This window comes from Malurus melanocephalus, unplaced genomic scaffold (assembly GCF_030028575.1).
Source record: "Malurus melanocephalus ecotype Western Australia unplaced genomic scaffold, MMel_1.1 scaffold_403, whole genome shotgun sequence".
NCBI lineage: Eukaryota > Metazoa > Chordata > Aves > Passeriformes > Maluridae > Malurus > Malurus melanocephalus.
Window position 1 is genome coordinate 583,591 of NW_026623635.1, and position 26,492 is coordinate 610,082.

At 50.7% G+C, this 26,492-nt stretch overlaps 2 protein-coding genes across 3 annotated transcripts in view; one reads left to right on the forward strand and one right to left on the reverse strand.

The window, feature by feature from the left end:
- Positions 1 to 2,084: 2,084 nt before the first annotated feature.
- ACSF2 (acyl-CoA synthetase family member 2) overlaps positions 2,085 to 26,492 on the reverse strand; it is a 36,966-nt gene continuing 12,558 nt past the window's right edge. The window contains exons 7-16 of the mRNA XM_057379359.1: positions 26,084 to 26,179; positions 25,045 to 25,193; positions 24,265 to 24,356; positions 23,032 to 23,108; positions 4,938 to 5,045; positions 4,678 to 4,829; positions 4,110 to 4,251; positions 2,617 to 2,727; positions 2,391 to 2,459; positions 2,085 to 2,300 (exon numbers count right to left, since the gene is read on the reverse strand). Of these exons, the coding sequence (XP_057235342.1) occupies positions 2,250 to 2,300; positions 2,391 to 2,459; positions 2,617 to 2,727; positions 4,110 to 4,251; positions 4,678 to 4,829; positions 4,938 to 5,045; positions 23,032 to 23,108; positions 24,265 to 24,356; positions 25,045 to 25,193; positions 26,084 to 26,179 (1,047 nt within the window). The 3' untranslated portion in view covers positions 2,085 to 2,249. The remainder of the gene's footprint in view (positions 2,301 to 2,390; positions 2,460 to 2,616; positions 2,728 to 4,109; positions 4,252 to 4,677; positions 4,830 to 4,937; positions 5,046 to 23,031; positions 23,109 to 24,264; positions 24,357 to 25,044; positions 25,194 to 26,083; positions 26,180 to 26,492) is intronic.
- On the forward strand, positions 13,815 to 21,860 carry CHAD (chondroadherin). Of its 2 annotated transcripts, none has more exons than XM_057379361.1 (4): positions 13,815 to 14,696; positions 18,265 to 18,428; positions 18,587 to 18,732; positions 20,945 to 21,860. In XM_057379361.1, exons 1-3 carry the CDS (start codon positions 13,917 to 13,919, stop codon positions 18,726 to 18,728), a joined length of 1,086 nt encoding a protein of 361 aa, XP_057235344.1. In that variant the 5' UTR covers positions 13,815 to 13,916; the 3' UTR covers positions 18,729 to 18,732; positions 20,945 to 21,860. The 2 variants fall into 2 exon arrangements, with proteins under 2 accessions (XP_057235344.1, XP_057235343.1); XM_057379360.1 differs by having other exon boundaries at positions 13,877 to 14,696; positions 20,942 to 21,860.

Below are 26,492 nucleotides of genomic sequence, written 5' to 3' on the forward strand. Positions count from 1 at the left end.
GGTCAGTGTCCTCTCCCGGGGCCGGGGATCCCGGGGCCGGTGTTCTCTCCGGTGCCGGTGTTCTCCCCCGGTGCCGGGGTCCATGTCCCCTCCCGGTGTCCTCCGCGGACACACGGTCCCAACCAGGTTTGAGCAGTCCGGGACCTGCCCCCGCATCCTTCTCCCGCTGCTCCCCGAAGCCAGGAAGGGTTTTCCAGCKTTTCGGCGGAGGGAGGTGGCCTGTCCCCACACAGGGTTGTGCAAACCCGCAGCTGACGAACCCCGACATTATTAATGTCTCTATTAATAGCCACGAGGAACTTCGAAATGCCCATGACAAAGGCTGTGACGGCAAATTCCCGTTCCTGAGCGGAAGCCACCCCTGATGTAACCTTCCCACTTCGGGGAGTTTCCGAGCAGGCAGTGAGGAGTATAAGAGTGGGACCCAGGCAGGAGCAGGGCAGGAGCCATGGACCGAGCCTGGARCACTGCACACACCGAGACAGCACTSCCAGCWTTAAGGAYCAGCTTTTACTCTCSTGTGAGTATTTACAGCCGGGCTGCATCATCCCAGGGGTTTGGAAGGGGCATGGGGCAGCTCGGGAGGTGTCCTGGATGGTGAGGGATGGTAGGAAAGCTGCCCTGGGACCAGGCTCTGCTGGGCTCAGACCCGTGGATGATGCTGCCCCACTCCCAGGACAGGAGCAGGGTTGGGGTGGCAGRAGCTGTCCCCGCTGTGACCAGGGCTCTCTGGGTTTCTCAGCGCTGTGTCTGTCCTCACCAGTCAGGGCTGACATCACCTTCATTTCTTACCCACTGTCCCCCAGCTATGGGGAGAACATGGGGCACCTGTGGGCAGAGCAGGGGTTGTGCCAAGGGTGGAGGTATTGAACAGGGTGAGAGGAGAAGCTCTTCTCACTGCAGGCCTGTCCTGCACCTGGGTTAGTGCTGTGGGAAGGTAAAGAACACAAACAGTCCTTCCCTAGATATCAGTCACAGAGGTTCTCTCTGTCCCCAAGGCTACTGGCTGTCATGCAGGTAACAGYTCTTACCTCACGAAGGAAGGCTACAGAGATCCTAAAACCAGGGAAGGGAGGAGACCTGTGTGAAATGTGGAAGCACCAGTGATGTCACCAGCCCCACTCTGGAGCAGTTTGGGAACAGGGGAGGAACTTGCTGGAAAGTGACTGTGCAGAAAGAGTTTCACACAAACCATCCACTTTTTTTTTTTTTTTTTTTTTTTTTTTCTTTCAGAGAGCAGATGAGAGCAGGCGACTCGTCCCTGCCATCTGCTTCCATGGGTAGACCCCACGGCCCGGCTGCGAGATGAAGGATGGAGACCTCGCTGACGCTTCCCCTCTCTCCCTGTTGTACCATTCCCTCCACCCACCGGAGGGGGCTCAGCCTTAGCCCTGCTCGGGAAGGAAGCAAGAGGGAAACAGCGGGAGATCGGCGAGAGTTGGCAGCATCATAACCTGCTTTCCAGCTGGGGTGGGACATTTCTGCTGGCAAAGGGGAGCTCTGCTCTCCCCCTGCCCACAGGAGTGTTTCATGGTTGGGAGGTACCAAATAACTCCCGTAAAACGCTGTCCCAGATCGGCTCTGCTTCACACTGCCGATGGGACAGGAATTTTGGTATTTCTGCAATAACCTTGCTGTCTGTCTTGTCCAAAACAACAAAATAAACAAAGCCAAGTCGACCTCGGAGAAGTTTTTTTTTTGGGGAAACACTTGGGGGAGGTGAGGGAACAGGATGAGYTTTCCCAGGCAGTTGTAGGAAGCTCCTTCCAATGCAGAGTCTCATTTTCTGAAACCCCTGCTCCTCATTTCAAGTTCAGTCGCTGWTAGATGACCCAGGAGTCTCACAACATCCAACAAAAAAAGCCATCACCTACCCTGGGAAGGCAGGCTGGGGTGTTTGGACTTCAAAATGTCAGTAAAATACTCATCAGCATCTGTTCAACCCCTCTGAAAAGGCTGCAGCCTCAGAGACATGCAAGATTTTCAAACCTTCATTAGTTCTTTCAGTAACCGGACAGAATTCCAGAAATAAGCATCCCTTCCTCACACCACAGTATTTCTGTTGGCAGAGAAACAAACCCAACTGGGAAAAAAAGGCGCTCTGTTTTATTGACTAAAGTGCCATCAGCCTGGTGTCAGGGAGGGAAGGAAAGTCTCTGTTGCTTAGCCCAAGGCACAGGTGAAAGGCAGACTCAGAGTTGATCGAAATGGGGCTGGTTTATCCTGGTTTTTGTTCTGCCTTCTCAGTCTCAGAGCTGAAGGTGCTTCTCCATCTGCTCCCTCAACTTGTATTTCTGAATCTGGAATAGAGTGCAGAAAGGAGGGTGAGAGACTCAAAGAGGAGCTGGGAAAGAATTCCAGGTTCCCACCCTGCCCCAGCCCCCTCTTACCTTGCCTGAGACAGTGAGTGGGTACTGGCTCACAAACACAACGTAACGTGGGATCTTGAAATGGGAGATCTGGGAAGAGAAAAACCACAGCTACACAACCCAYGAGAACAGCCTGGTGCTGTCAGGGCTGGGTCCCCCAATGCTCTAAATCCATGGGCTCTCACCCACCAGTCCCCAGCAGCCTGGTTGTGCTGGTCTGGAAGGGAACTGAGGACTGGGGACCCACCTTTCCTTTACAGAAAGATTTAATCTCTTCTGCGGTGCAGTYCTGCCCAGCTCTCAGTCGGATGCAGGCACAGACCTCTTCTCCCATCCTCGAATCCTTCACACCAACCACCTGGTTAGGACAGATGGACACTGTGACCCTTGGGGACATCCCTGTCCTCCCACAGGGTCTGTGTGCTGCCCCATGGCATGTTTCCTGATCCCATACCACGGATTCTGGAGCACTGTGAGTGCAACACTATTGTCCCTCTGTGGGAATCTAAGCTTTGGATAGTGAAGATTTGTTTGTTTTGGTACACAAAAACTTTAGGTAAATAGTTATAATTAAATATRAGAAGGTTAATTTATAGSAAGTTGTGGTAATGGGAAAAAGATAGAGGAAAAAATGAGAAAGGGAATAGAGGAAGAACAAGCTATRCCCATTGCTATACATTGTATGTGAATRGAGACTGATTGTTAATTGTTTGCATTCTTATAAAATAYGARGCTTCTTTATAATAAATGGATTTGCATCCAAAAAAAACCCTTGGAGCAGAGTCTGAATCTCAATCACTGACACTGCTGCTTCCCAAAAAAGTGTGGCAAGAGGTTTTCARACAACAGGGAGACTTTGTAGGCTGCCACGAATGCTTTAGGATCTCCAGATGGAACAGCAGGGGAGGGATGAGGTCGAATTAAAGGATTATTTGAAACCCTTATAATCACAGATCTTAGCTGACCACTGCCCATGACAGCAGGAGATGGGCTTCCCAAGCCTGAGCTCTCTCCAAAATTTGCTCCTGCTATTCCACAAGAATCCTCCTGTCATTCCCCGCCTTGAACCAGTATCTCAAAATCCTAGAGACACGTCGATCCTTTTGAGTCCAGAGCAGTGACATAAAGCCCTAGAAACCACATAAACAGGGCTGGTTTGCAACCCATCTGCACTGGGATGGTTCCAAGGAGAGATGCTCGCCTGGCACAGGCAGAAACTCTGACTAAATAACCAGTTTATTTATGGGAAAACTTGTCTGGCACAAAACCTGCAGGRGAACAATCCCAGCAGACTGGGAGCAGCTGCTCAGTCCTGGAAATCTCTGCTGTCTTGGGAAGGGGTGAAAACAAAGTCTCACTCYTCATCTCCAGGGACTTGTTGGAAGAGTCAGAATTGAGCAATTATCAGTAAAATCTGTCCTTCCAGACTGYTTTCTGAGTAAGAATTTCAGAGGGAGCTGTGAAAGTGGACAGGCAGATTAAAATTGAAGAATGACAGGCACTTTGCAGATGTGCAGCTGGAGCTCAAGGGGATTGCCCTTATCCATATGCCCCATGCCAGGAGCTCTGCCTACCCCTTCCACCCCATGAACCTCTCCCTCYTCCTTGCCAACCAATATTACACAGAATTTGATGCTGAAAACAGGGAAAGACAACCAGATCACAAGCAGCAATCCCAGAGGCTTTATGTACAGGATTCCCAAAACCAGCTTCTCACCCACCCCACCTCCTCCCACTCACCTGGGCCTCCTCCACCTTGGGGTGGGTGTGGAGGAACTGCTCAATCTCTACAGGGTAGATGTTCTCTCCTCCCCGAATGATCATGTCCTTGCAACGCCCTATAATTTTGCAGTAGCCRTGCTCATCCAGGCTCGCCAGGTCCCTGAAATGACAACACCTTCCTAGTCCTGTCCCAGCTGGGTGGAAGAATGGCTGAAGCTCCCACCCAGCCAGGGTATCCAGAGGGTAATGRCGGAGATGCCACCTGAACACATGGAAGGAGCTCCTGTTACAGAAATTGGCAGCGTCCACACAAGCACCAGGGTTTAGGGAGGAGGAAATTCCTGTCGCTGCCCTCTACCCCCACAATCTCTCCATCCATCAATGAATGATCAGTGACAATCCCCCTCTCCAGGGACACTCAGCACTGCTAAAAGTTGTTCTGAAGTGTCACAGACAGATCAGAGGGATAAATCAGCAGTTTTCTCTACTTTGGAAATCCCAAGCATTCCTACACACACCCACAGATCCCCATAGAGTGTCACCCTGTGGGACAGTCTGGGAGGAGCGGGGCTGTTCCCACACTCACCCTGTCTTGTACCACCTCTCAGCAGTGATCACTTCACTTGTCTTGGCAGGGTCATTCCAGTAGCCCAGCATGACACAATAGCCACGGATCAGGAGCTCCCCAGGAGTGTTCAGAGGCACAGGCTGCCCCGTTTCTGGATCCTCAATTTTTGCCTGGAAGAGAAGAAGGGCTGAATTAGAACCCATCACCTGGCAGGGAGGATGGACTAAGGTCTGCTGCTGGCAGAGGAACCTGGGGCAGGTGGGGAGGGTCACGGTCACCTCTGTGTGGGGGAAGATGTACCCCACTGTCTCGGTTTTGCGCTCGAGGCTGTCGTTGGGGAATGCCATGAAGGTGACAGGGCTGTTCTCTGTGGTCCCATAGCCAACCTGAAAACACAGGAGAGGAAATGAGACTCAGGGGGGAAGGGGAGCACACAGCTCAGAGCACGGCAAAGGTGGAGCTGACAAGGCAGGGGACAGTGGGGTGGCAGGAGGGTGTTCTCCCAGGGCACTCGGGTCACAGGGAAGCCCTGCTTTCGTGGCTGTGGATGGGGACACTGCCGCCAGAGGGTCATGCAGACACAGGAAGGATGTTTCTGAGCACAGGGAAGAGGTCAAAGAGCTCCTGTTACAGAAATTGKCAGTGTCCAYTCAAGCASCAGGGATKAGGGAGGAGGAAAYYSCTGCCCCTGCCCTGTACCCTCACAATCCCTCCATCCAGCAGTGATCAGTGACAATCCCCCTCTCCAGGGACACTCAGCACAGCACCTGCCAGCCATGGCCTTCCTCACCTCCCTCACAGTGCTCCAGACCCCACAACACCTGGGCTGTCACTATTTTGACACCCGAACTACTATCCCTGGAAAGGGCCCCAGGGCACACCATCCTCTTTTTCAACCCTTGTTTCTCCAAGCTCTGTCCTGTTGACTCCACACCATCTCTGCCAGACACTGACTTTGCCTTGGTGCCCTTGCAGCCAAGGTGCTGAGCTCACCTTGCATCTCTAACAGCTCATTTTTTTCCCTTTGGAAAAGCCCTGGAGGCTGCTCCTGTGGGGGACAGCGTGTCCTGCAGCGTGGCTGCTCGCTGCAGATCCTTTTGTGCAGACATCAGCCCCTGTAACCCTCGTAAGGGTATCACGAGGCTGCTCAGCTCTCGGCACAGCTGCCCTCGCAGACCCAAAGCCTCACAGCGGGACCAAAGCTCCTCGCTGCTAAACCTCCCTCCCCGCTAATCCCCACGGCAGGCTCTGAGCCACCTCAGCTGAAGGTCACTTCTCCTCGGAGGAAAATTCCAGYGCTTTATGCCCAGCCCAGTGGTCTGGCTGAGGAAGAGGGAGCTGCCCAGGAGGTGCTCTGGGCAGCTCTGAGCTGCACCAACAGYGCCCTTGCTGGGATTTCTGCCACATCTCCAGCTCTTGGGAGCTGGGTTCCAGCAATGGGAACACTGCTCTGGTGTCTCTAACCCACTCAGTAATGTCACCCCTGTAATGTCACTGGGTCTGCGTTGCTGGGAGCAAAAGCATTTCCTTATTTCTCCTCCACTTCTCCAGACTGACACGTGAGCAGCTCTGACCCACCAAACTGCCCTGGCACCCAGGTCTGGTGAGCTCCCACAGAGCAAATGCCCAGCTGTGCCTGCATGGCCATGGCTTCTGCATGGTGTTCACTAAACTCCAGGCATTGTGCCCCAAATTAACGTGGGGCTTTGCAAAGGACTGCAATGAAGCATCTGAACAAACATGAAAATATCCTGGATGAGCTGAACACAACACTGGCACCATGCACAGCACTGTGTAACAACACTGGAGCTCTTGGCGCGTTCTTGGAGCTGCTGGAGGAGCTCATGTTGGGCACAGTCTGTCACAACGGCTGACGCTCTTGTTGACTGCACCAGGGTCAGTGTGAATCCAAGCTGGAGCCTGCTTTCATCCAGGAATCTGGAGCAGAACCTCTCCAGGATGCTGCAGGGACCATCTGGTGTGAACTGCTCTGCTCAGAGCCTGGCAGCCCCCAGGGAGTGACTGTGAATAGACTTCTGCTCCCAGACACAAGGACAACATCCCAGCCGGGTGCAAACCCACAGCGTCTCATGCTCAGACTGGATTTCTCTCCCACCCACTAATACGAGTCCTGTGCCTGGATCAAATGACTGACCAGACCCAAATCCAAGACCTTAAACACTTATTAAAAATCCCAGCGCCTTTGTTTTTTTGTTTGACTCGGCTGGATGAATTGCAGCGTTGGTCCCAGRACCCCAGCCAAGCCCTGAGTCAATCCTCGCTGCCTCTGCTCCAGCAGTTTAATTGGATGCAGGAGCAGGCAGGACCCTGGCAGGATGGTGCTGTGAGTGCCCTGGCTCCTCCAGATGCCTGGCACCGTGCCCTGTACCCCAAACACCAGCTATTGCTGCCTTGGCCCGTGGCTTGTCCCCATAAACACCCTCACACCCTCAGGAATGGSCTTCCTGACCAGTCCAGAGGGCAACACAGGTCTGACCCTCCATCCCCTGATCTGCCTCCCAATTTCTGCCTTCCCCTGCCCACAACAGCACATCCCTCTACAGCCAGACACCAGGATGCTGCTCCAGACCTTTCCAAGATGTTATTTCCCTTTTGGGGTGTTTTTTTTTCCCAGCTGTATTCCCAGGATGGAGGCGAGGAACGGAGCAAACCCTTGTGCCAGCACTGCTGTCCTTCCCAGCCCTTATCTGACACGTGGAGCATCCAACATCCCCGCTGTCAGCAGCAGATGAAACAACACTTCCACGAAACCCTGCACACCAATTTAAACTTGGAGATAGCCATGAAGATTCCTAGCTTTCAGGACCCAAAGGGACACTTAGCATCATTCAGCCTTGTCATCTGGTGTAACTCGGTCCAGAAAACCTCACCCAATAATTTCAGCATCAGCTCCATAATTTCCACTGGAGCTGTGTCTGGTGTCAAAGCAGAGCTTTCCAGAGGGAAAGACTCCAGCTTGGAGCCTTGGCTTTGAGAGGAGCTACAATAATACAGAATATAATTGACTGTAAAGCCTTTTTTTATTGTAGGACCACAAGTGACCCCCCCAAACCCAGATCAGTCCTGCCCTCAGTGATGACAAGGACAGTTCCAAAACAAACCACTGCCTAACTTGCTCCTACCAACAAGAGTTTCATTCTTTGTGAATCCTAAGCCTCTGTGCAAAGCAGGAATAAAAAGAACATCTTAGCAGGACTGTGTTTTTTAAAGCACATTTCCCAAACATTTCCTGCTAGTGCTGTTCAAACACTGGTCACTGTGGAACAGGCAAAACAGCCTGAAGAGGGAAGCGGCTAAAAATTAAAAATAAAGTGAAAACAATCAGACTCCAGTCTCTTTAGTAAACATTGGGGAGGCAGGCTGATGTGGTGGGGACAGTGGGGACTCTGAAGACCCTGGGTTTTTCCCAGCTGTGCCGCTTATTTACTGCATAACTTGGAACAAACCACACCAGCCCTCTGCTCCTTGGTTTTCCCCTGCATTCAGCAGCAASGAAAACACCCAGTGCCCTCCACATTCAACTGCTGGGATGAAAATTCTGGGGTTTGTACCACCAGTACCCCGAGTGGGGTTATACTGGGTGGGGCTGGAGAAGGTCAGGGCTGCAGGAGGTGCTTGGAGGACACTCAGCTCTGGGCCTGAGCACTGCTCAGAAAGGACCTTCACAKCCCTGGTCAYCTCCCTGTGGCTGTGCCACGCTGGAGGATGATGATGGCCGGGCTTGAACTGCCAAACTGAAGCCTACAGAAACTGAGCTTTGCTGGAGACAATATTGGCCTCGGGAAAAACTGTAGCAAATTGACCGTGAAATAACAGGGATTTTCAGGCTTCAAAGAGGGCTTAATGAACAACAGAAAGCAGGCTGGCAACCCAAGAGATGTGCTCAGGGACCTCTGAGAGGCCCTTTGAACCCCTCTCAGCGTGACAGACTGGATGGATCTAATTATCCCTACAGCCAAGTGTGTCTGTCTTGGGTATCTCCACCAAAGCCAGCCCAGCTCTTCCCATCACAGCCAGCCCCAAATCATTCTCAACTGAGCCACAGCTTTCCCTCACTCTGCTGCTCACTGCCAAGATCACCCTAAACTCCTCTGTCCTCTGAGGACATGCATCTCCTCGCTTTGGAGATATCCCACTATCCCAAATTGTGTTGGAATATTCCTGAACCTTCAGGTCAACTTTGCCACTGCAAAAAAACAACTTCTGATCACATCCAGCCCCGTGTGTCACAGCGAATCTCATTTCCTTCCCCAGCAACAGTACCATCTTTGTGTCAGAAACGTCAGGACACAAACAAACAGGTCTTGTAGGACAAATCTCCAAGGGTGGCCACCCTGTTGGCWTCTCTCCCCACCAAGAGAGCTGCCAGGCAGTTCCCCAGTTTGGATGGGGCTTAAAAAAGATCCCAAAAATATCAGGTGYCCAAAGCACCCTCTTTGTGCTGTGGCACACCATGGCTTTGACTCAAGAGGAGAGCAGAAGAACAACACAGCGTGCCCAGGCTGAGACTGAGCTGGGGATGAACCTCCTGTTGCTGCCCAGCGAGGAAAGCTGCTCCTCCTCRTCTGAAATTAAAGCTGCTTCTCTTTTCTCCAGGCCACTTGAGGCTTGGAGTATCTCCCCTGCCCTGCCAGCAGGGCAGAGATGGCAACCAGCAAAGGCATGGTTACTGGTTTATCCACAGAGTGATAAAAGCCCTTTGCTGTGCAATTAACTCCATCATCTCTAGTGCTGGTGCCAATGCCTTTGGGAAAAGTGGGATTAAAAGGAAAAAGTGAGAGGAAGTGTACAAATTCTCGTGAGAAGGTGGAAAAACCACCTGATGCTCCAAGCAAAAATTGAGGGGCAAAGGTAACATCCCTGTGGGTTTGGAGAGTTCAGCTCAGCTCCAGGAAGTCCAGGATCTTGTTGCTTCCTTAAATGTTCTCACAGCCCATTCCCACAGCTTCTGCAGCTGCAGAAACCACCTGCTCATCAGATTCTCCCCAAAAAAACCAGGTGGGGTGGGATGGGGCGGCCGAGCACAAGCAGGGAATTGTCATCATATTGGAGCCCATTTTCCATTTTGGGAACAGAGGGGCCTCATGGCTGGGGAGAGTTTGGGAAAGCCAGGAGTCTTGCATGGCTCAGGGGTGCTCCACGAGGGAGGAAGGCTCTGCAAACCAGGGGAAGGCTCTGCAAACCAGGGGAAGGCTCTCCAAACCAGGACAAGAGCCCTGGCCAGAGCAGCAGGATGCTCAGGAACGGCTGGTGGCTCACAGGGTGGACACAGGGCTGGGAGAGGCTGCAAGGGCTGTGTGAGCTCCACAGGAGAGGCCAAGAGCATCATCCAGCAGCTGCTGGAATCAGCAGAAGGGAAGGGTGGGTGGACATCAACAGGGAGCCAAACTGGCAGCAGATCAGTGGGTGGAGGCCACGCCACAGTGGAAGAAAACCATCAGAAGGAAGGAGGTGGAACCCACCACCACCTCGTCCAGCTCCGCAAGGATGGGAATTCTTCAAGCATTTCAAATAAAAATGGCAAATCAGATCTGAACTCAGAGCCCTGGATGCCACTGCTGGGACACTCAGGGGCTGCCTGGAAGAKGGGGGAACCCAGGAAAGCTTCTGGGGCTCCCCTTTACCCACTCACCACTGCTCCTCAAACCCTGCCTGGAGCATCCTCTGCCCTTGGGACAAATCCCTGGGAGTTTGCAYCTTCTCCCACCTTGCTCCCACCCCAATGCCAGGCAGGGGTTCACCCCACAAGGTCTGGGGCACCCCCAGAAGCTGCTTGAGCCAAAATGAGAAGGGCTGCACCCCAAAGCCAGCTACACTGGTGCCACTTCAAGAAAGTGATTGCAAGTCTGCACTGACACACAAAACCAGATCTGGAGCCCCAAAAGGCAATGGAGTRTTTTAACATGGAGCTGTCTTGATGTGCCAGAACTGTTCACACGAACAAAAATAATTATTAAATAAGGAAAGGGCCATGTCCAGTATTGCACCAATAAAATTCAGACCTGCAGCATCAAAGAAACACCCCAAATCTGTATTTRTACTGCTTCAAAAATGTATTTGCTTAGCCCACAATGTCTCCAAGAAGGAGAGGAGTGGARTTTGGCATCTGCAAATCGCCAGGAATGTTTGCAGAGCTGTTAATCAATTAAAAAGGAGAGGGTGGCAGGATAATCCTGCCTCTTCTGTGATGTCCTTGCAGCGCTGCTCCCAGGGGACGTGCGAGGCAGGAGCTGACCACAGCACAGGGACACTGACASTGCTCCATTGTCACCTCCAGACTGCAAACCGCCCACCAGCGGGACCCAGGCGGGCTTTTGAGGATGGGTGGACATTTGAGGTCTGCAAAACCCGATGTGGGAAGAGCAGAGCTGTCCTGAGAGCAGCTCAAAACACAAACAGCCAGGAGCCCGGGGGCGAGGTGCCAGCTGTGGCAGATGCCAAGCAGCTCCCACCACAGGAATGTGCTCACCGAGGCAGAGAAATCAAAAAATATTAGGGGAAAGAACTTCCTTTTATTCACCATTTGTGCCTGGAGGAAGGGATCCGAGCAGCAGACGCCTTTTCCCCGCTGCCACCCCACTGTGGCACCAAAAATAACCCAGCATTCACCTAAAATCTACTGCAGGCTCGGGGCTGGAGGGATCCTGGAGCAGGGACAGCTTCCCACCTCACACCAGCATCATCAGCTRCATCCCATTTTCACAAGAAAGGTCTCACTGGTACCCACAGCCACAGCCACACACATCCCTGCAGTGAGGGAGTGTCCCTGTCCCCCAAAATCAGCAGCCTCAGTCAGATAAAAGGTGGAAGAAAGGGAATTTTATCCTCAGAGGAAAAAAGAAAAACAGATTTGAGCAGTTCAACCTCTGAAAAGGGTCTTGTTCCAGAAATACACGTGGGTAGGATGTATTTATGGATGGGGTTTGCAAGGCCCTCACCAGCTTTTTGCTCCAACCTGACCCACACTGGCTGCTGTCTCTGCAGTGAGCTGTCAGATGATATTTTTTGCAATGGGATGGGAAATCCAAGTACCAGACACTCAGGGAAGGAGCAGTCCCCAGACTGAGTGCCCAGMAGAAACAGGCTGGGTTTTAAATTTCACCCACCAGCTGCTCTTGAACGGAATAACTGGTACATAGCTGCAGGAATTGTTCATCAAATGATTACAGTAAAAACTAAAGTGGTTGAACCTCCCCAGAGGAAAAAGAATCAAATCAATCAGTGGATAGAAGATGATGCTTTAAAGGTGATTTTTTTCTTTTCTTTCCCAGTCATTCACCCAGCTCCCTGCCACAGGTTTATGAGCAGTGCACGCTCAGGGGCACTCTCAGTTGCAGGATCATGGAACAGCAAACTGGAGAGGRAAGGAAGAAAAACACAGAAGGTTCTGTCCAGCTCCTGTTTCTCTGTCCCAAAGTTCCTGACAAAGAACTCAAAGAGCTCCTCCAGAGAGCAAAGCATGTGCATGACCATCATGGTGCACAAGCCTAAGTACCATTGCTTGGATCAAAGAGCTTTAAATCCAACAGGAACCAGGARCTCTCAAGGTCACAGCATCTCTCCAGAGGTGAGAAGCTCCTGGTGCTGAGGTGAGCTGCTCAAGGTCAGGGCATCACACCTCAGGGCTGACATGGCCTGGTTTGCACCCAGGCCCCACATTACATCAYCATTCGGCCACAGGCTCACCAGAACCACATTCCCACCCCAGAAGCCTATTTTCTGCCCCAATTTAGCCCTGCAGWGCAAACACCTCTCAGACTGACAGCTGCTGACCAGGCCAGGCCGTTTGCATAACACGGTCCGGAGCGCGCTCGGCGGCGCCGGCTGATTCCTCGCTGCAACAATGGAAAAACCCAGAAACCTCGGTGAATAAGCCAGTCTGTGTCCTAAGTCAGCCCTTGGATTTGCTCCCTTTCTCGAGCCCGTCTCGCCTCTGCACAGGCTCCGCTGGGGCTCTGCAGCCAGCCTCGGGAGCAGAGATCTCAACAAGCTCGCAGTTATGTGCTCGGCTCTCCGCTGCTCGCTGCAGCCAGGAGCTGGCTGGAAATCAGTTCAAAATGTTCCCGTTCCAAACCCCACCCCGCAACCCCTGGATCTCTCYCTTCACACTCACAGAAGCGCTGGAGCTTTTAACTGCTTTGCTTTAGCCCTCTTTATTGGGAGAGCAGGGACATCCCCTGCGGTGTWAATTCACCTCTGCCACTGCTACCCCAACACAGGAGCCAAGGCAGATCCCCATCCCAGCTCCAGCAGGGATTTCTTTGCTCTGCTGCCTCTCCATCCCTTACCAATGCCTTTCCCTACTCACAGCTCTGTCTCAAGAGCCACAGGCATTGCCACCTAGCTGTACACTGGCATTTCCTATCCACCACCCCGTGTCCCACTGCTTCCCTGCAGGCTCTGATATTGCCCCATCCCTTGCTGGAAGGCACCAGGTGTCCTGACCAGGACCACGCCATCCTCAACTGCTCAYAAGGAAAGACACAGCAGAAATTAAGACTCTTTGCACTCTCTTTCTTGGCCAGCTCCTCAGTGCAGCATAGATCTGGAAGACTTCAAMCAAAATTTTGCATTACAAGAGCAACTGCAGCACTGTTGGCCTTTGGCGTGACCCCACATCACTCCCACCTTCTCCAATCCCTGTTTAGGCAAAYTCCTCTTGAATCAGTGAAACAAGACACTGCCCACACCAGGAACCTTCCTCTGAGAGAACAGGACAAGGTGCTTCTCCCCAAACCAGTTGGGGTGAAATAGAACCCCAGAGCCTGCTGGAAACTCTGGCCTGAGTTGGCTGTGGAGCTCAGCAGTGCTCCCTGCTATGCTGTTCAACCAAAACTGGCTGTTTCCCCTCCTGCAGATGACTCTGGGTCCTGCTCATCTCAGCAGGAATGTTCTCCACAGAACAGGTCTGCATTGGTTCTTCCTGATWATTTGCCTCCCCTTTTCCTCTAGAGAGGAAAACTGCCTCTGCACGTGGCTCAGCAGCAGGGCCAGGCAGGGCCATGGACACTGCTCTGCCTGGTGCCAAGGGGTTAAGCTCACAGTAACTTCCCAAAGCCAGTTGTTTCCAACTGGCTGCTGCCTGCGGTTTGTGGGAAGGGATTTTGCTTTTTAATAACATTATAAATAGGGCTGTGTTCAGTATGCTGCAAACCCAGTCTCTCTCTCTCTCTCTCCCACCCATCTCTCTCCTCCTCCCGCTTCCCTTCCCACCACACTGAATTCCAGATCTGACCATGAATGGGTCTGGGATCYTCCTCGGTGTCCTCAGCCTGCTGGCATGTCTCTCCTCCGCCGTGCAGGCATGTCCCCCCAGCTGCCACTGCCACGGCGGGGACCTGCAGCACGTCATCTGCGACAACGCGGGGCTCAAGAAGATCCCCAAGGTGCCCGAGCAGACGCGGCTCCTCAACCTGCAGAAGAACAAYTTCCCTGTCCTGCCGCCCAACGGATTCCGTGACATGAAGAAGCTGGTGTCCCTGCACCTCCAGAGCTCCCGCATCAAGGAGATCTCCAGTGGTGCYTTCCGTGGCCTCAAGAGCCTGGTCTACCTCTATCTCAGCGATAACCAGATCAGTGTCATCAAGCCAGGAGCCTTCGAGGACCTGTCTGATCTCACCTACCTGTACCTGGACAAGAACAAGATCCCAGACCTACCCAAAGGGCTCCTCTCCCCTCTCGTCAACCTCTTCATCCTGCACTTGGGCAGCAATAAAATCCGGGAGCTCAAACCAGGGGCTTTTGACGGGGCTAAAGACCTGCGTTGGCTCTTCCTCTCGGACAATTCGCTCACAAACCTCCTGCCTGGGGCCATGGAGGATGTGGAGAACCTCGCTGTCCTCCACCTGGACAAGAACCAGCTGAGCAGCTACCCCGTGAATGCAATGAGCAAGCTGAGAGTGCTGGAGGAGCTGAAACTTTCCCATAACCCAATTGAGGTCATCCCTGACAACGCCTTCCAGTCCTTCGGGCGATACCTGCAGACACTCCACCTGGACAACATGAAACTGAAGAAGGTGAGTMCTTTCTCTTCCCATTTGCTCCAGATCAGAAACATGGGGCTTGGTTTTCTTCCCCTTTTACAAAGCCCTCAGTTTKCTGTCCCTGCCTWGCAGGGAGAGGGGAGATGCAGGTCTGCAGGCTCTGCAGGCAGCAAGGCACTGACAACACCCTGACAYGGCTCAATCAGGGGTTAAGACAGAGAACCCAACCCTCCTGTTGAGTTATTTATGCAAAATCAATTTATYTGGAGCTGATTAACCCCCCTGGATGGACACAAGGCAGTGTGTGCATTCCCTCCCAAGCTGGAGATGACAGGCACTGAGAAAGGTGTTTGGGATGCTCCAGGACAATTAGGAAACTTCCATCCTCCTAGAAACAAAGTGAGGGATGAGAGGTGAGCACATCCCTCCGATTGGAGGGCACTTCCACCTCTGCCTCTTTGCCCAGCCCAGGTACCTGCTGCAGTTTGGGAGGGGGAGACTCCTCGGAGGGGCTGTGGATAGTCCTGGTTTTTTCCCCCTGCCTTGCAGACAGGTAGGGGTACAGACCTTCACCTTGGCCTCCCCACTGCCTCCAACCCGACACATTACAAAGAAAGGTTTGTTTATTGATGCTCTCTCCAAAGGAACTCCTGCAGCATCTTACAAAGGGGCCCTGTTCCCACTAAAGGGGAGGAGGGACATTCGGGTGTCCCAAAGGGAAAAACAACCCCCTCCTGTTCCTGTGAGCATAGGCAGGAGCATCACACTCAGGGAATCACTTGTGTCAGGRGTTTTGAAAAGCCAGGCAKTGCTGCAGAGCCCAGCACAGCACCCTGATGCTGCCTGAARTCCTGGGTGAATCCCCCTGGCTGGAAAGGGAGCAGAACAGCAGAACCTGGGATAATGCCTTTCCAGGAAGCACTGAGACAAAAAACATCCAGGTGAGGTAGGTTGGGACTTCATGGCAAAGCAACACCCACCACATACAGGAAGATGTGAGGAAAAATAATTTCTTCACAACAAAGGGCAGCTCAGAGTCTCACAGGGGTGAGCAGATCAAGTGAAAGCCACAAGAAATGCATCACACCAGGGTTTTCAAGGGGATATAACACCCCAAAAAGCTCAAAAACTGGAATTACAGCTTGTCCAGGTGCAGAACAACACTAATTAAACCAGTTCAGTAATATTTCAGTGTTTAATCCCTTGTCCACGCTGAGCATTAACCTCTCCAGGATGGGACTGGGCAAACATAACACTTGAAAACAATCTGCTGACCTTACTAGGCAAGGAGGTCACAGCACTTGGGTAGACTCAGTTTTAAGGCACTTTCAGTCAAATATTGCAGCATGATGTTGTTCCAGCTAGAATTATCAGTCCCAAGTCACATATTGAAAAAATTGGACTCTGGGGTGTTCCAGGGAAACAAGCATCCTTGGTTTGGCCAGGAAGCAGAGGATAACAATTCTAGCCAGCAAATAGGACTTTGTTTTTCACAGTGACCACCTGTGGACAGGATCTCTAAAAGCTCTTGTGCAGCCWGTGCCTCCTTTCCTCCTCAGAGCCCAACAGGACACCAGTTTATGGKATCAGCCCTAACAGGGGTGGCTTCTGCAGCTTTAGGCTTTGCAAATACAAAGCTCCCAGATCAGCATTTTCCCTTCAAACCCTCCAAGGCCTCATATCCAACAGCCCAAGTGTGAACTCTGCACTGCCAAGAGACATCACAGAGCCCATGTGATCCAGGAAATCACCACCAAATGCTYTAAGTGCTGCTGGCATCTTGACTGCAGCTCTTTCTCCTCCACAAACATGCTGTCCTTAGCTGTTCCCTGCGTGGCTGTGAGATTTTTGAGCTGGTCAAGTGTAAACCCACGCAATTCTACCCCAGCCTAACAGGCACGTGAGCAGAAGGAAGGACAGCCTTYAGKCTCCAGCACRGAGCTCCCCTTCCCCCTCAGCATCACARACCCACACCAGACCCYACAAGGCTGTGCTGCACAGCCCAGGACCCTCCTCAAACCTCAACACAAGACAGGCACTCCTGTCTGCGCATTCAGCTCAAAATAAATTAACAGCAGCAGCCCTCCATCTAAATTAGGGACAAAAATCACCCTTTTCTTCCCAACGACACGCTCTGGCAGGCGTCTCGGCAGCTGTTAGCAGCAGATGTGAACTCTTCTCATGGGACTGGGAGAGGAATGAGCAGCTGAGACAGTAACAGCACTGTCCAAAGCTCCCTCCCCACTGCACGGCGTGCCAGCATCCCTCGGAGCAGCTCCACCATCAGCACAGCCCAACCTCCCAAGGTCAGCTCAGCTTTGGATGGAGGAGGCCAGCAATGCTGACTGCCCCACAGCTACAGGGATCTGGGAGTCTCTGAGCTAAGCCCTAATCCCATCCAGCAACGCTTAATTTGGAAGATGACAAAAGTTCACAGCTTAAAATAGTGAGTTTCCTCTGTGGAGCTTTGCAGCTTAGAGAGCATGAACACRCCCTGATGGTCCGTGTGAAGTGCAAGGCTCTTTTTAGAAACGGGAGCACAGGTCCTGGGGAGCTTTGGGAAGACCCAGTGAATCTCCAACCTTCAGAGAAAGCTTCYCCCTCCACTCAGAGAGGGAGGAGGAATGGTTTGTCATAGCCAAGAGGAGCTTTGTGCTTTGTCAGTGAGCCCTTCTCCAATCCATCACTGCCAAGGAAGTTTGTGTTGAGRGGTTTGCTTTCAACAGCTTTCCAAGCTGAGTAACCCTGGGCTGAAAAATGCCAGGGATGAGGCCTCAGGGAAGARAGGGGAGGGCTGCAGAGCCAGGTCTACAGCCTCTCCCTGCTTTTTGGCAGCTTTCTCAAGGGAGGCTCTACCTTCAAGCCTCCCCATCAACCGAGAAAAGACAAATTTTGCAGCATCCCTTGAAAAGAAACCGCTGGAAATGAGAAAAAAAAATGGAGGCAGTTGAGGTGCTGGAAACCTGCCTGTATTTCTGCATTGCTCAGATGCCAAGTGTAACTTTCCAGCCGGAGCCCCCGGGCACTGCCAAAGTCTACAGCCCCTTCAGACGCCACAAACACTCCTCCTTCAGTCGCTCCAGGACAGGCAAGGCAGCAGGCCTTGGGAGGATTTCCAGCCTTGGAAAGGAATACGCCAGAAAATGTCTTCATTTAGAATGGAGAAGTACGGCTCAAAAATAAAAAAGGGCTGCCAGGCTTCAATTTGTTTAGGGATGTGGCTGCAAAGGCAATCCCACACGGATTTGGGACATAGCTGTCCTTGTAGGAGATTCCATCACCACCACCAGCCTGCTGCCTCTCGAGTGCACAGAGCTTCCAGTGAGCCAGRACTCTGCTCACTGCTCCTTCTCTTGCTCTCTCCCTGTTTCACAGAATGATAGAATGGCTTGRGTTGGGTTGGAAGGGRCATTGAGGATCATCCCTTTCCAAAACACCCTGCTGTGGGCWGGGACACCAGRYTGCTCCTAGGAATGGCATTCACAGCTCCTCTGGGCACCATGTCCCAGTGCCCTGTGCTTAATGCCACCCAAAGTCTGGAGCAGGTTTGGAGTCCCCATTTCCAGCTCCACGATCCTCACAGCAAACCTTTGTGCTTCAGTTCGCAGAGAACGCATTCRCTGGCGTGACGGCGCTGAAAACAGCACACCTGGAGAACAACCGGCTCACCCAGCTGCCCCGCAACTTCCCCCTGGACAAAATGGAGACGCTGACCATCTCCCGAAACCCCTGGCACTGCAACTGCCAGCTGGCACCCCTGCGCAAGTACGGCCCTGCTCCCCCTGTCCCGCGCTCCCTGGGGTCTCCCTGAGCCCCCAAATTCATGCCAGGACACTGCTGTCACACTCAGCAGCTCCTGCCCGCTGATATCCATGCTTTGTGCCTTTTTTAARCTCTTATTTTCCCTCCTCCCCACATGACAGGTGGCTGAAGGGCAACCGCACCCGTGCTGAGGACACCTGCTCCACGCCCGCCCAGCACCGGGGACAGCCCATCAGGGACACCCCGGCCCTCCGCACCTGCAAACTGCCCACCAAGAGGTCCAGGAAGGGGAGTCGCCATTAAACACGTAAGATGGGTCACTTTTAGCCACAAAAGAAGCCCCAGCACCTTTGGTGGCATCAGTGTTAAATGGCACCAGGGTCTGGCTCACAGCAGCTCTGATTCTCTGCTCAGAGCTGCTCCATCTCCTGGCTCCGTGAGCTCCCAGGAGCATCAGGGATGGGCTCAATTCTGTAAAACAAACACAGGGCTCAAGACAGGCCTGGGGAAGAAAGTAAAGCTGAACATGTAAATAAATATGAAACAGAGAAGCAAGGACCCTGAAAATATACACAGAATAGAAATCGGCTTTGAACTCTTCAGAGCTCCTATCGCAACATGGGAAAAAGTTAATCTCTTTTTACAACTATTGTTGTACATTAGGAAAGAAACCAAAAGCCCTAGACTGTAAACAGGGTTTAAGCCTCAATCATCCTTCAGGCATTATGGTAATAAGCACCCTGTCCAACCAACAAAGCCCCACACCAAGTCAAGATATTATTGTTATACAAAAGGGATAAACACCATATATCAAAACAAGGGTGGATTCAGCCCACTTTTACCCGAGATGAGACCTCACAGGATTTACTTTTCTAACCAGCAGGAGATTACCAGCCCTTTGCCCTATAAAGGTCCTCCAGGTCTGGTGTGAAATCCAGGGCAGGACATTGCTGGGMAGTCAGGAAAATAGATATCCTCCATGAGGAGCAGCTCTTGATCCAACATTCGCCTTTCCACAACCACAATTCCCTTCCAAAGCAGTCAGGTATTTAAAAACAAGGGCTGATGCCTTCAAATGAGTATCCCAGAAGAGGGAGGTTCAAGACAGCAAATATTCTTTGGGGAAGGTGTCCTGGGCCAGGAGGTGATTCAGAGACAGGGCTGCCTTCCCCTCCAGCAATGAGCACTCTCTGACAGCTCCCAAAGCAAACACCAACTGTGAAAACTGATCACACCAACACCTTCCACAGCTGGAAACTACCAAGGGTATTMAATTCAGCCCGCAGAGGAGAAAAAAAGCCACAACTGTCATCACTCCACCCCAAGCATTTTTACTTTTTACCATCCCAGGAATAGGTCTGGAGCTTGTTCGGATTCCAGAGGACTTTGAATGAGCCTGTAAGTTTGTAAAATCTTGGGAAAGGGACCTTTGGTCCTTTTTCAAGGAAAGTGCAGTGATCCTGCAGTGCATTGCATGAACAGGAGTTGTCATTGTGCCATGTTATGGCATTTGGTCCGCAGCTCACTAAGGATATGCACGACAGGATGGAGAAAGGAAACTTATGACCAAARTTTCAGGGGTTATGCCAGCTGCTCTGTGCCTTTCTAAAGTGGTTATTTCTCTTGTAGTGCCAGAGGGTTTTATGGATTAAGGATGGAAATACCAGTCATTCCATACAGRGCAGGAAAAGTTCTGCTCTAAGCATGGAAAAACTTCAGTTTTCTAAACCACAGTACTTAAACATATTTTATTTACAGGTCTGACCCTTCTTAATCTTCTCTCCCTGCCTGAACTCAATCCCAGYTCACTTCTCCATGGTGAGAGTAAGAAAACCATGACAATAACAACTGATAGTTTTTCTCTAACAYTTTCCATCCAGCTCCCTCAAACAGGCTTACAAGTGTCAATGAAATAGAAAACAATTTATTCCAGTCTTGCAGAAGACAAAAGCTCAGTGCTTTCAGGTGTCAGTGCCAAAGTGCAGGCACACAAACCCACTCCAGTGTGGTGAGCATGAATTTTGTGCAAGTACCTCTGACTTCATCATGCACCTCTTGAGAGGCAGGCAGCTGTGAGATACAGGGGTCTGTATTTCATGGATGAACACTGATTGGGTCACTGACTACACTTAAGATGAAAAGCTCTATGGTGGTTTCTAAAATTTCACCTGCCCTGGATTTTCAGAATAGCAAAATCAAAATTTTGATGTGGAAATCCACTGCTTTTGAAAAATTTTGGTCTGGGTTTGCTTTCTCTACCAAGAAAGTGCTCCCTTTGGCTTTCAGCACTTTGGGTAAGATACTCAGGAGTTACACAGAGAGTTGGTATAGTAGCTCAGAGACAGGACTAACCCATCTTTCCTGTGGGAATTGGTAACAGCTCCTTGACTCCAAACTCTTCACACTTTGAAGAATGGGCTTCATCCACTGATTTAAAAATAAACAAATTTGCAAATTTACTGCTCTGCTTGAAAAATCCCCTTAAAGATGTGGCCTTCTCTCTTTTTTAACCCTAGCAGGCTCCGCTGTGGCCCGTCCTGGTGACTGGTCACTCCAACCATCAGAAAACTACTGACTTCAGAGTCCTTCCTTGAGCTTCTCCTACCTGTCAGGAAACACTTCTGATATATCTGAACACCTCCAGCCTCCTCCCAATCCCTGCTTCTCTGCTGATCACAAGGATGGAATCCACCTTTCCAATCTTTTCCGACATCTATGTATTTTAAAAGAGGCCTTTTTGAAAACTAAACTATGCATGACCRTACTAAGACAAGCTAGATCCTGCTGGTAAAACACATTTTTCCCAGAAGAAACACAACCCAYGTCCCTGATCAACCAGCTGGGTGCTGCCTGTCCCATTCCAGAGGAGTGGGAGCAAGTGGGGAGGTAGGAGCATCCCTGCCCCTGCTGCTTGATGAGGAAAATTGGTCTCAACCCATGCAAAGAGACTCCTCTGCCTTCCCACAGAGGGGATCCCTGCAGGCCAGGGCTGAGGGGACAGTGAAGCAGTGACCAACAACCGGTGGCCCTGAGGCAGCAGTGTCCCAAAATCAGCCAGAAATCCTTGAAGGGAAGCAGTTCTGGGAACCCYCAGAACTGGAGCCACCTCAAGTCTGGATTCTCTCCCACTCTGTGGGGTCACCAAGATGTCCAAGAGGAGGAGATGTGCACGGTGCACCCCTCCTCTCCTCCCTGCCCACCCTCCAGAGGATCTAGCAGAACACCACCATGACTATGGTTTATTGTCACACCACAGTTGCAAATCATTCACATTTTTTTTAATCCTAAAGAGTTATATAAATATATGTATATTTATTCCTCTGTAACTGAGTGTAAATGACCTTTAAGAGGGTGAAAGCTCCTCTGCCTCCTATATAGAAATCAAATTGTATATTTTCTTATGTACATCTTCTGTATAAAGCTCTTGCTGCAAAGATGAATTCAACAAGTCTCTGTGTCTGTCTGAGGGCTGGAGRGATCAGGAGTAACATGAGACCAGTGGCACAAATATAGACTTAATCCTCTTTATCCATGGGCAGAGCAACTGTTTGGGAGGGTTTTACTATTTCTCTCTCTACAAAACAGGAACATGTGACACCTAATGAGTCCTGAGATCTCACAGTAATGCTTGAAAATATTTCATGAGGCCAAACTCAAGCGTACTACAAAAATAGGTATCTGTCACCTGACAGAGCTCAAGCAGCAGCACCAGGGCTGTCCCTGATGTTTCCAGCTCAGCATTAAGAGCATCATACCCAGGAAAAATCCCTGGCAGCATCCAGGATGCCCTGGATTCCCCTGGTCCGTGGCAGAGCACACRGTTGTCCCTGTAAAACCCCAGTGCTGGTGCAAGTCAGGGTCTGCCARCAACAACAGCCTAATCTGACTGCCAGCCCCACGTGTTCATCCTTGGGAAGCAGCGTGGCACCAAATTAATTTCCTTTAGGGTAAAACAAAACARCCCTTTTCTGGCTCTGCCACTTGCATGCAGATGGTGGGAAATGTGTCACCTGGAGGGACACTGAGCCCTTTTTGGTGGCCTGGCCCTCCATGGGGTGGTTTTTTCACAGGCCAAGGGTGGTGGCACACGTGGTGGAACAGCAGGACACGTGGCCCAGCACGTGCTGCCCCTCTGGCAATGCAATATTTGGTGCTGCACATGTGGATGGCACCATTCCCACAGCCTTAGACACTATAAAAGCCACGCAAGGAGGTTTCACATCCACAGGAAATCTGGGATGGGGAAAGAAACTTGACAGCTCCATAGCCAGAGGAGTACGAGCACCCACCCACACTGATACAAACCAGCACTGCCTCTGCCATCACCATCCTGGCAGTGTGTGCTACTGAACATTTCTGAAAGTTGTGAAATGAGCAGCAGAATTTCACTCAATGACATTGAATGTGACGTTTTGTCTTTCTCCAAAGCTTCCTCCCCACTCACCCCAGCAGCAACCAGGCAGAACCYCCACTTCTGCCTTCCAGCTCTTCTGCACCCTCCTTCTCCAGCCTGATCTGGCACCACCAGGCACCACTGCAGTTCAAACTCAGATTCTCACCCTGACAAACACCCCTCGCAGCTCTGGTCCCAGCAACCACAACTCACCACCAGCTCTGATATGTGCATCTTGCTCATAATTGCCTTCATGATCTCAGGGGGAACAGGAGAACCTCCAACCATTCCTGGAAGAAAGAGGAAAAGACCTTGGAAACCAGCTCATTGTTCCCAGGAGCAGTCCTTCAAATGGTTCTGCACTTCCAGATTTAATGCTGGACAGAGCTGTGGGATACATTGGTTCCTGACAAAATACTTTCTACATTTTGGGATACTGACCCTAGTTTTCTAGAAGCAAAGGCTGCAGCGAGGTCAGTTGGCCTTTCTCAACAGAAAAATAAACTCTACAGCACAAACCTAATCCAATCTGCAGCTCTAAAAAAAACAAAAAAAAAAAACCAAAAAAAACCCAAAAAACAACACCAAAAAAAACCCAAAACCCTATTCAGAGCAGAAAGATGCACAGATTTTTAACAGAAAGACGCACAGATTTTTAGTGCAACAAACACTCCCATCGATCATCACCACAAAACCAAAAATCTTTCCTCCTGTCATGCACAGAGGGCCCTTTGGGAGAGGACAGATCCCACATTCACCTGTTCCAACCTAGGATGACAGGGCAAAAGAGTGGGGTAATATATGGGCTTTACTGAGGAAGAGGATGAGACAGGATCATTTTACACATAGCAGAGATGATCAGGTAACCTGCTAAAATATTTCCTGATGCTCCAGCACCACYTTCTCTCTGTGCTGTTATTGCCTCCAAAGAGCTGGTGGTCTCCTTGTTTCAGCTCAGCTCTTCCCAAGGTGAGCTCTGACAGGAGAGGAAATTCCAGCACAAGGGATCACACCCTCCAGTATGGGATCAATGACTTCAAAAACAGGCAGGAAACTTCAGGTCAGAGAAAAAAATCTGAGCATGGCTCTGTTTCAGGGACTGCATCAGCCTGAGGCACAGAAAGCATCTGCTGCCACACGGTGGTGGTTGGAGAGAGGAGAGTTGAGGGAAATCAGGCTGTTSTGACACCTCCCCTTGCAGCTAAAAYAGAAAGGTCCTTCCCTAGGCTGYCTTAWGATGAAYGAGTCCAAAAATAGATAATGATGGAAGGATTCCCCAAGGAAAGGAAATGCAGCATCARATTAACAGGGGAAACACAAGGCTTGCACAACTGAATTCTTCCCACCAAGAGAGCTGTTTGCTCACAAAACTTAATAAAACCTCCCAGCAGGCAACCAGGAGTATCCTGTTCCGCAGGATTTTCCCATTTGAGCTCCAAGACTTACCTCCCCGGAGAGASGACAGGTCATAGGAGTCAAAGTCTGGCTGGGAGAGCATGTCTATGAACATGGTGGGCGTGCCGAGCACGTGGGAGCATCTTGAGGAAGAGGAGAGAAAAAAAGCAAAGCTGCAGAGGTGGAACTGGGGGCAAACCCAGCACAGCTCCCATCCCATCCCATCCCATCCCATCCCATCCCATCCCATCCCATCCCATCCCATCCCATCCCATCCCACCCTGCAGAGCAGCAGCACGAAGGCAGGCACAGCAGATGTGATCTTTGTCAGTGCACACAGATATACATAAATATAAAAATATATAGATATATATACATGTACGATGCAGATACAGCAACAGGTCTTTTGTTTCCCAAGCTACTCTTGAGGAACAATCTGCAAACACAATTACCCCAGCAGCAGAGCTGCTCTTGGAGGAGAAGGACAGGTGCTCAGATGTGAAAACACAACAGCCACANCTTGGAGGAGAAGGACAGGTGCTCAGATGTGAAAACACARCAGCCACAGCAAACCAAGACACCACTGCATTTCCCAGCCAAAGCCCTATGGTGACCTGAAAGATCCCTTAACTTTGGGAGAAGGGTGACACACTCCCAAGCAGAGCTGAAAAGGCAAATTTTGGCTCCTGAAGCTCCTGTGCATCCGAGTGCAGCAGCAAACCCGCCTCTCCCATGGTGGGAARGAAGAGCACAAGCAAGSTCCTGGCAGGTACAAGCMAAGAAGCAGAGCCACGAGGCCAAGAGCTGCTGTGCAGCAAAACAAGCTCTCACTTCTCTCGAGCCACAGCCTCCAGCACAGCCTTGCCCTCGAAGCCGGGCGACGGGAAGATGCAGGAGATGCCGTAGCGAGCCATCATCATGCAGCCTCCCACCGACGCCAGGCAGTGGTACAGGGGTGCAGGCAGAGCCCAGCGRTTCTCCTGGGATCAACCAGACAACAGTGAGCACAGGACACTCCCAGGGTGTGACCAGCCCATCTCCCTGCTGAAGAGCAAAGATCTGAGCACAGAGATTTTTCCTGAGCTGCTTGGCTGGAAATCTGACATTCTGCTGTGTTCCCATTAGTAAAAAATGCAACTGGAACATCCTGCTTTTAATAAAAATCAGTTTGAGAAGTTTTTTTACATCAATATTTCATCCTGAAATTTTGCAATGTCTCTTCCTTGCTGGACTCTTTGGTCTGGTATTGCTTACACATTATATGCCAAAAGAGAGGAGTGGGAGTGCTGTGAGAGCTATGAAATATGCAGGACTTGGCACATGCTCTTCATTTTATTTTGTTTTTTTAAAAAACACCAAAGGCTCTGAAGACTGATTGAAACAACTCATCTATTCTCTGGATCAAAGCTGATATGTTAGAAATAAGTGCTTCARAACTTCAAAAGAAAATATTTGTCTTTAACAATTTTTAAAAGAAACCACAAATAGAGAGGTCGTACCCTGATAAAAGTTTTAAGATTGTAAACATGACATTAAATGAAAGTCATGTAAATCAAATTAAAACCTCATTCAACAGAATTCAAAGCTAACATCCAGTCTTGTAATTATTTGAAATGAGTATTCACCAAAATGAAAAGTGATTAATTTCATGTTTTTCCCCCACAAAAAGATAGCTTTTTTTTGCCTAAAAAAACACCCTTCACATGAAACCAAAATGAAACATCAATGAACTCCATTGAAATGCAAAATGTCATGCATTAATATCYCTCAGTGTCATTTGCAGCTGAACATCCTGCCCTTCCTGAGCAAACAGCAGCATTCTCCTGTTGCAGTGGAGAACTCCCCAAACCCTTTTCCCAGCCAGACTCACCTCACCTGTGAGGCTCAGCCTCAAACCAATCAAATGGGCATTATTCACAATGTTCCTGTGGGAAAGGGTGGCTCCTTTGGGGCTTCCCGTTGTCCCCTGGAAGAGACAGGGAAGGCATTATGCAATGACACCACTGTTTCTGAGGATGAGCTCTSGGGAGATTTCCTACACAGATTCTGGGGGTGATCTTGGATTTCATTCTCCTGTCAGATCTGGGAGACTGTTTTTACTTCTTTAACAGCACCTGAATCCCAAACCACACAAAAAAAAAAAAAACAACCCAACTTCAGCTGAACAGAATTCACCTGGCAACCTCTTATCTCCACCAGCTCTTGACAAAACAAGAAAAGAAAAAGAGCAGAAAAAATGGAAGAAGGAGAAATGCTAGAACACTTCTTCCATCCTACCA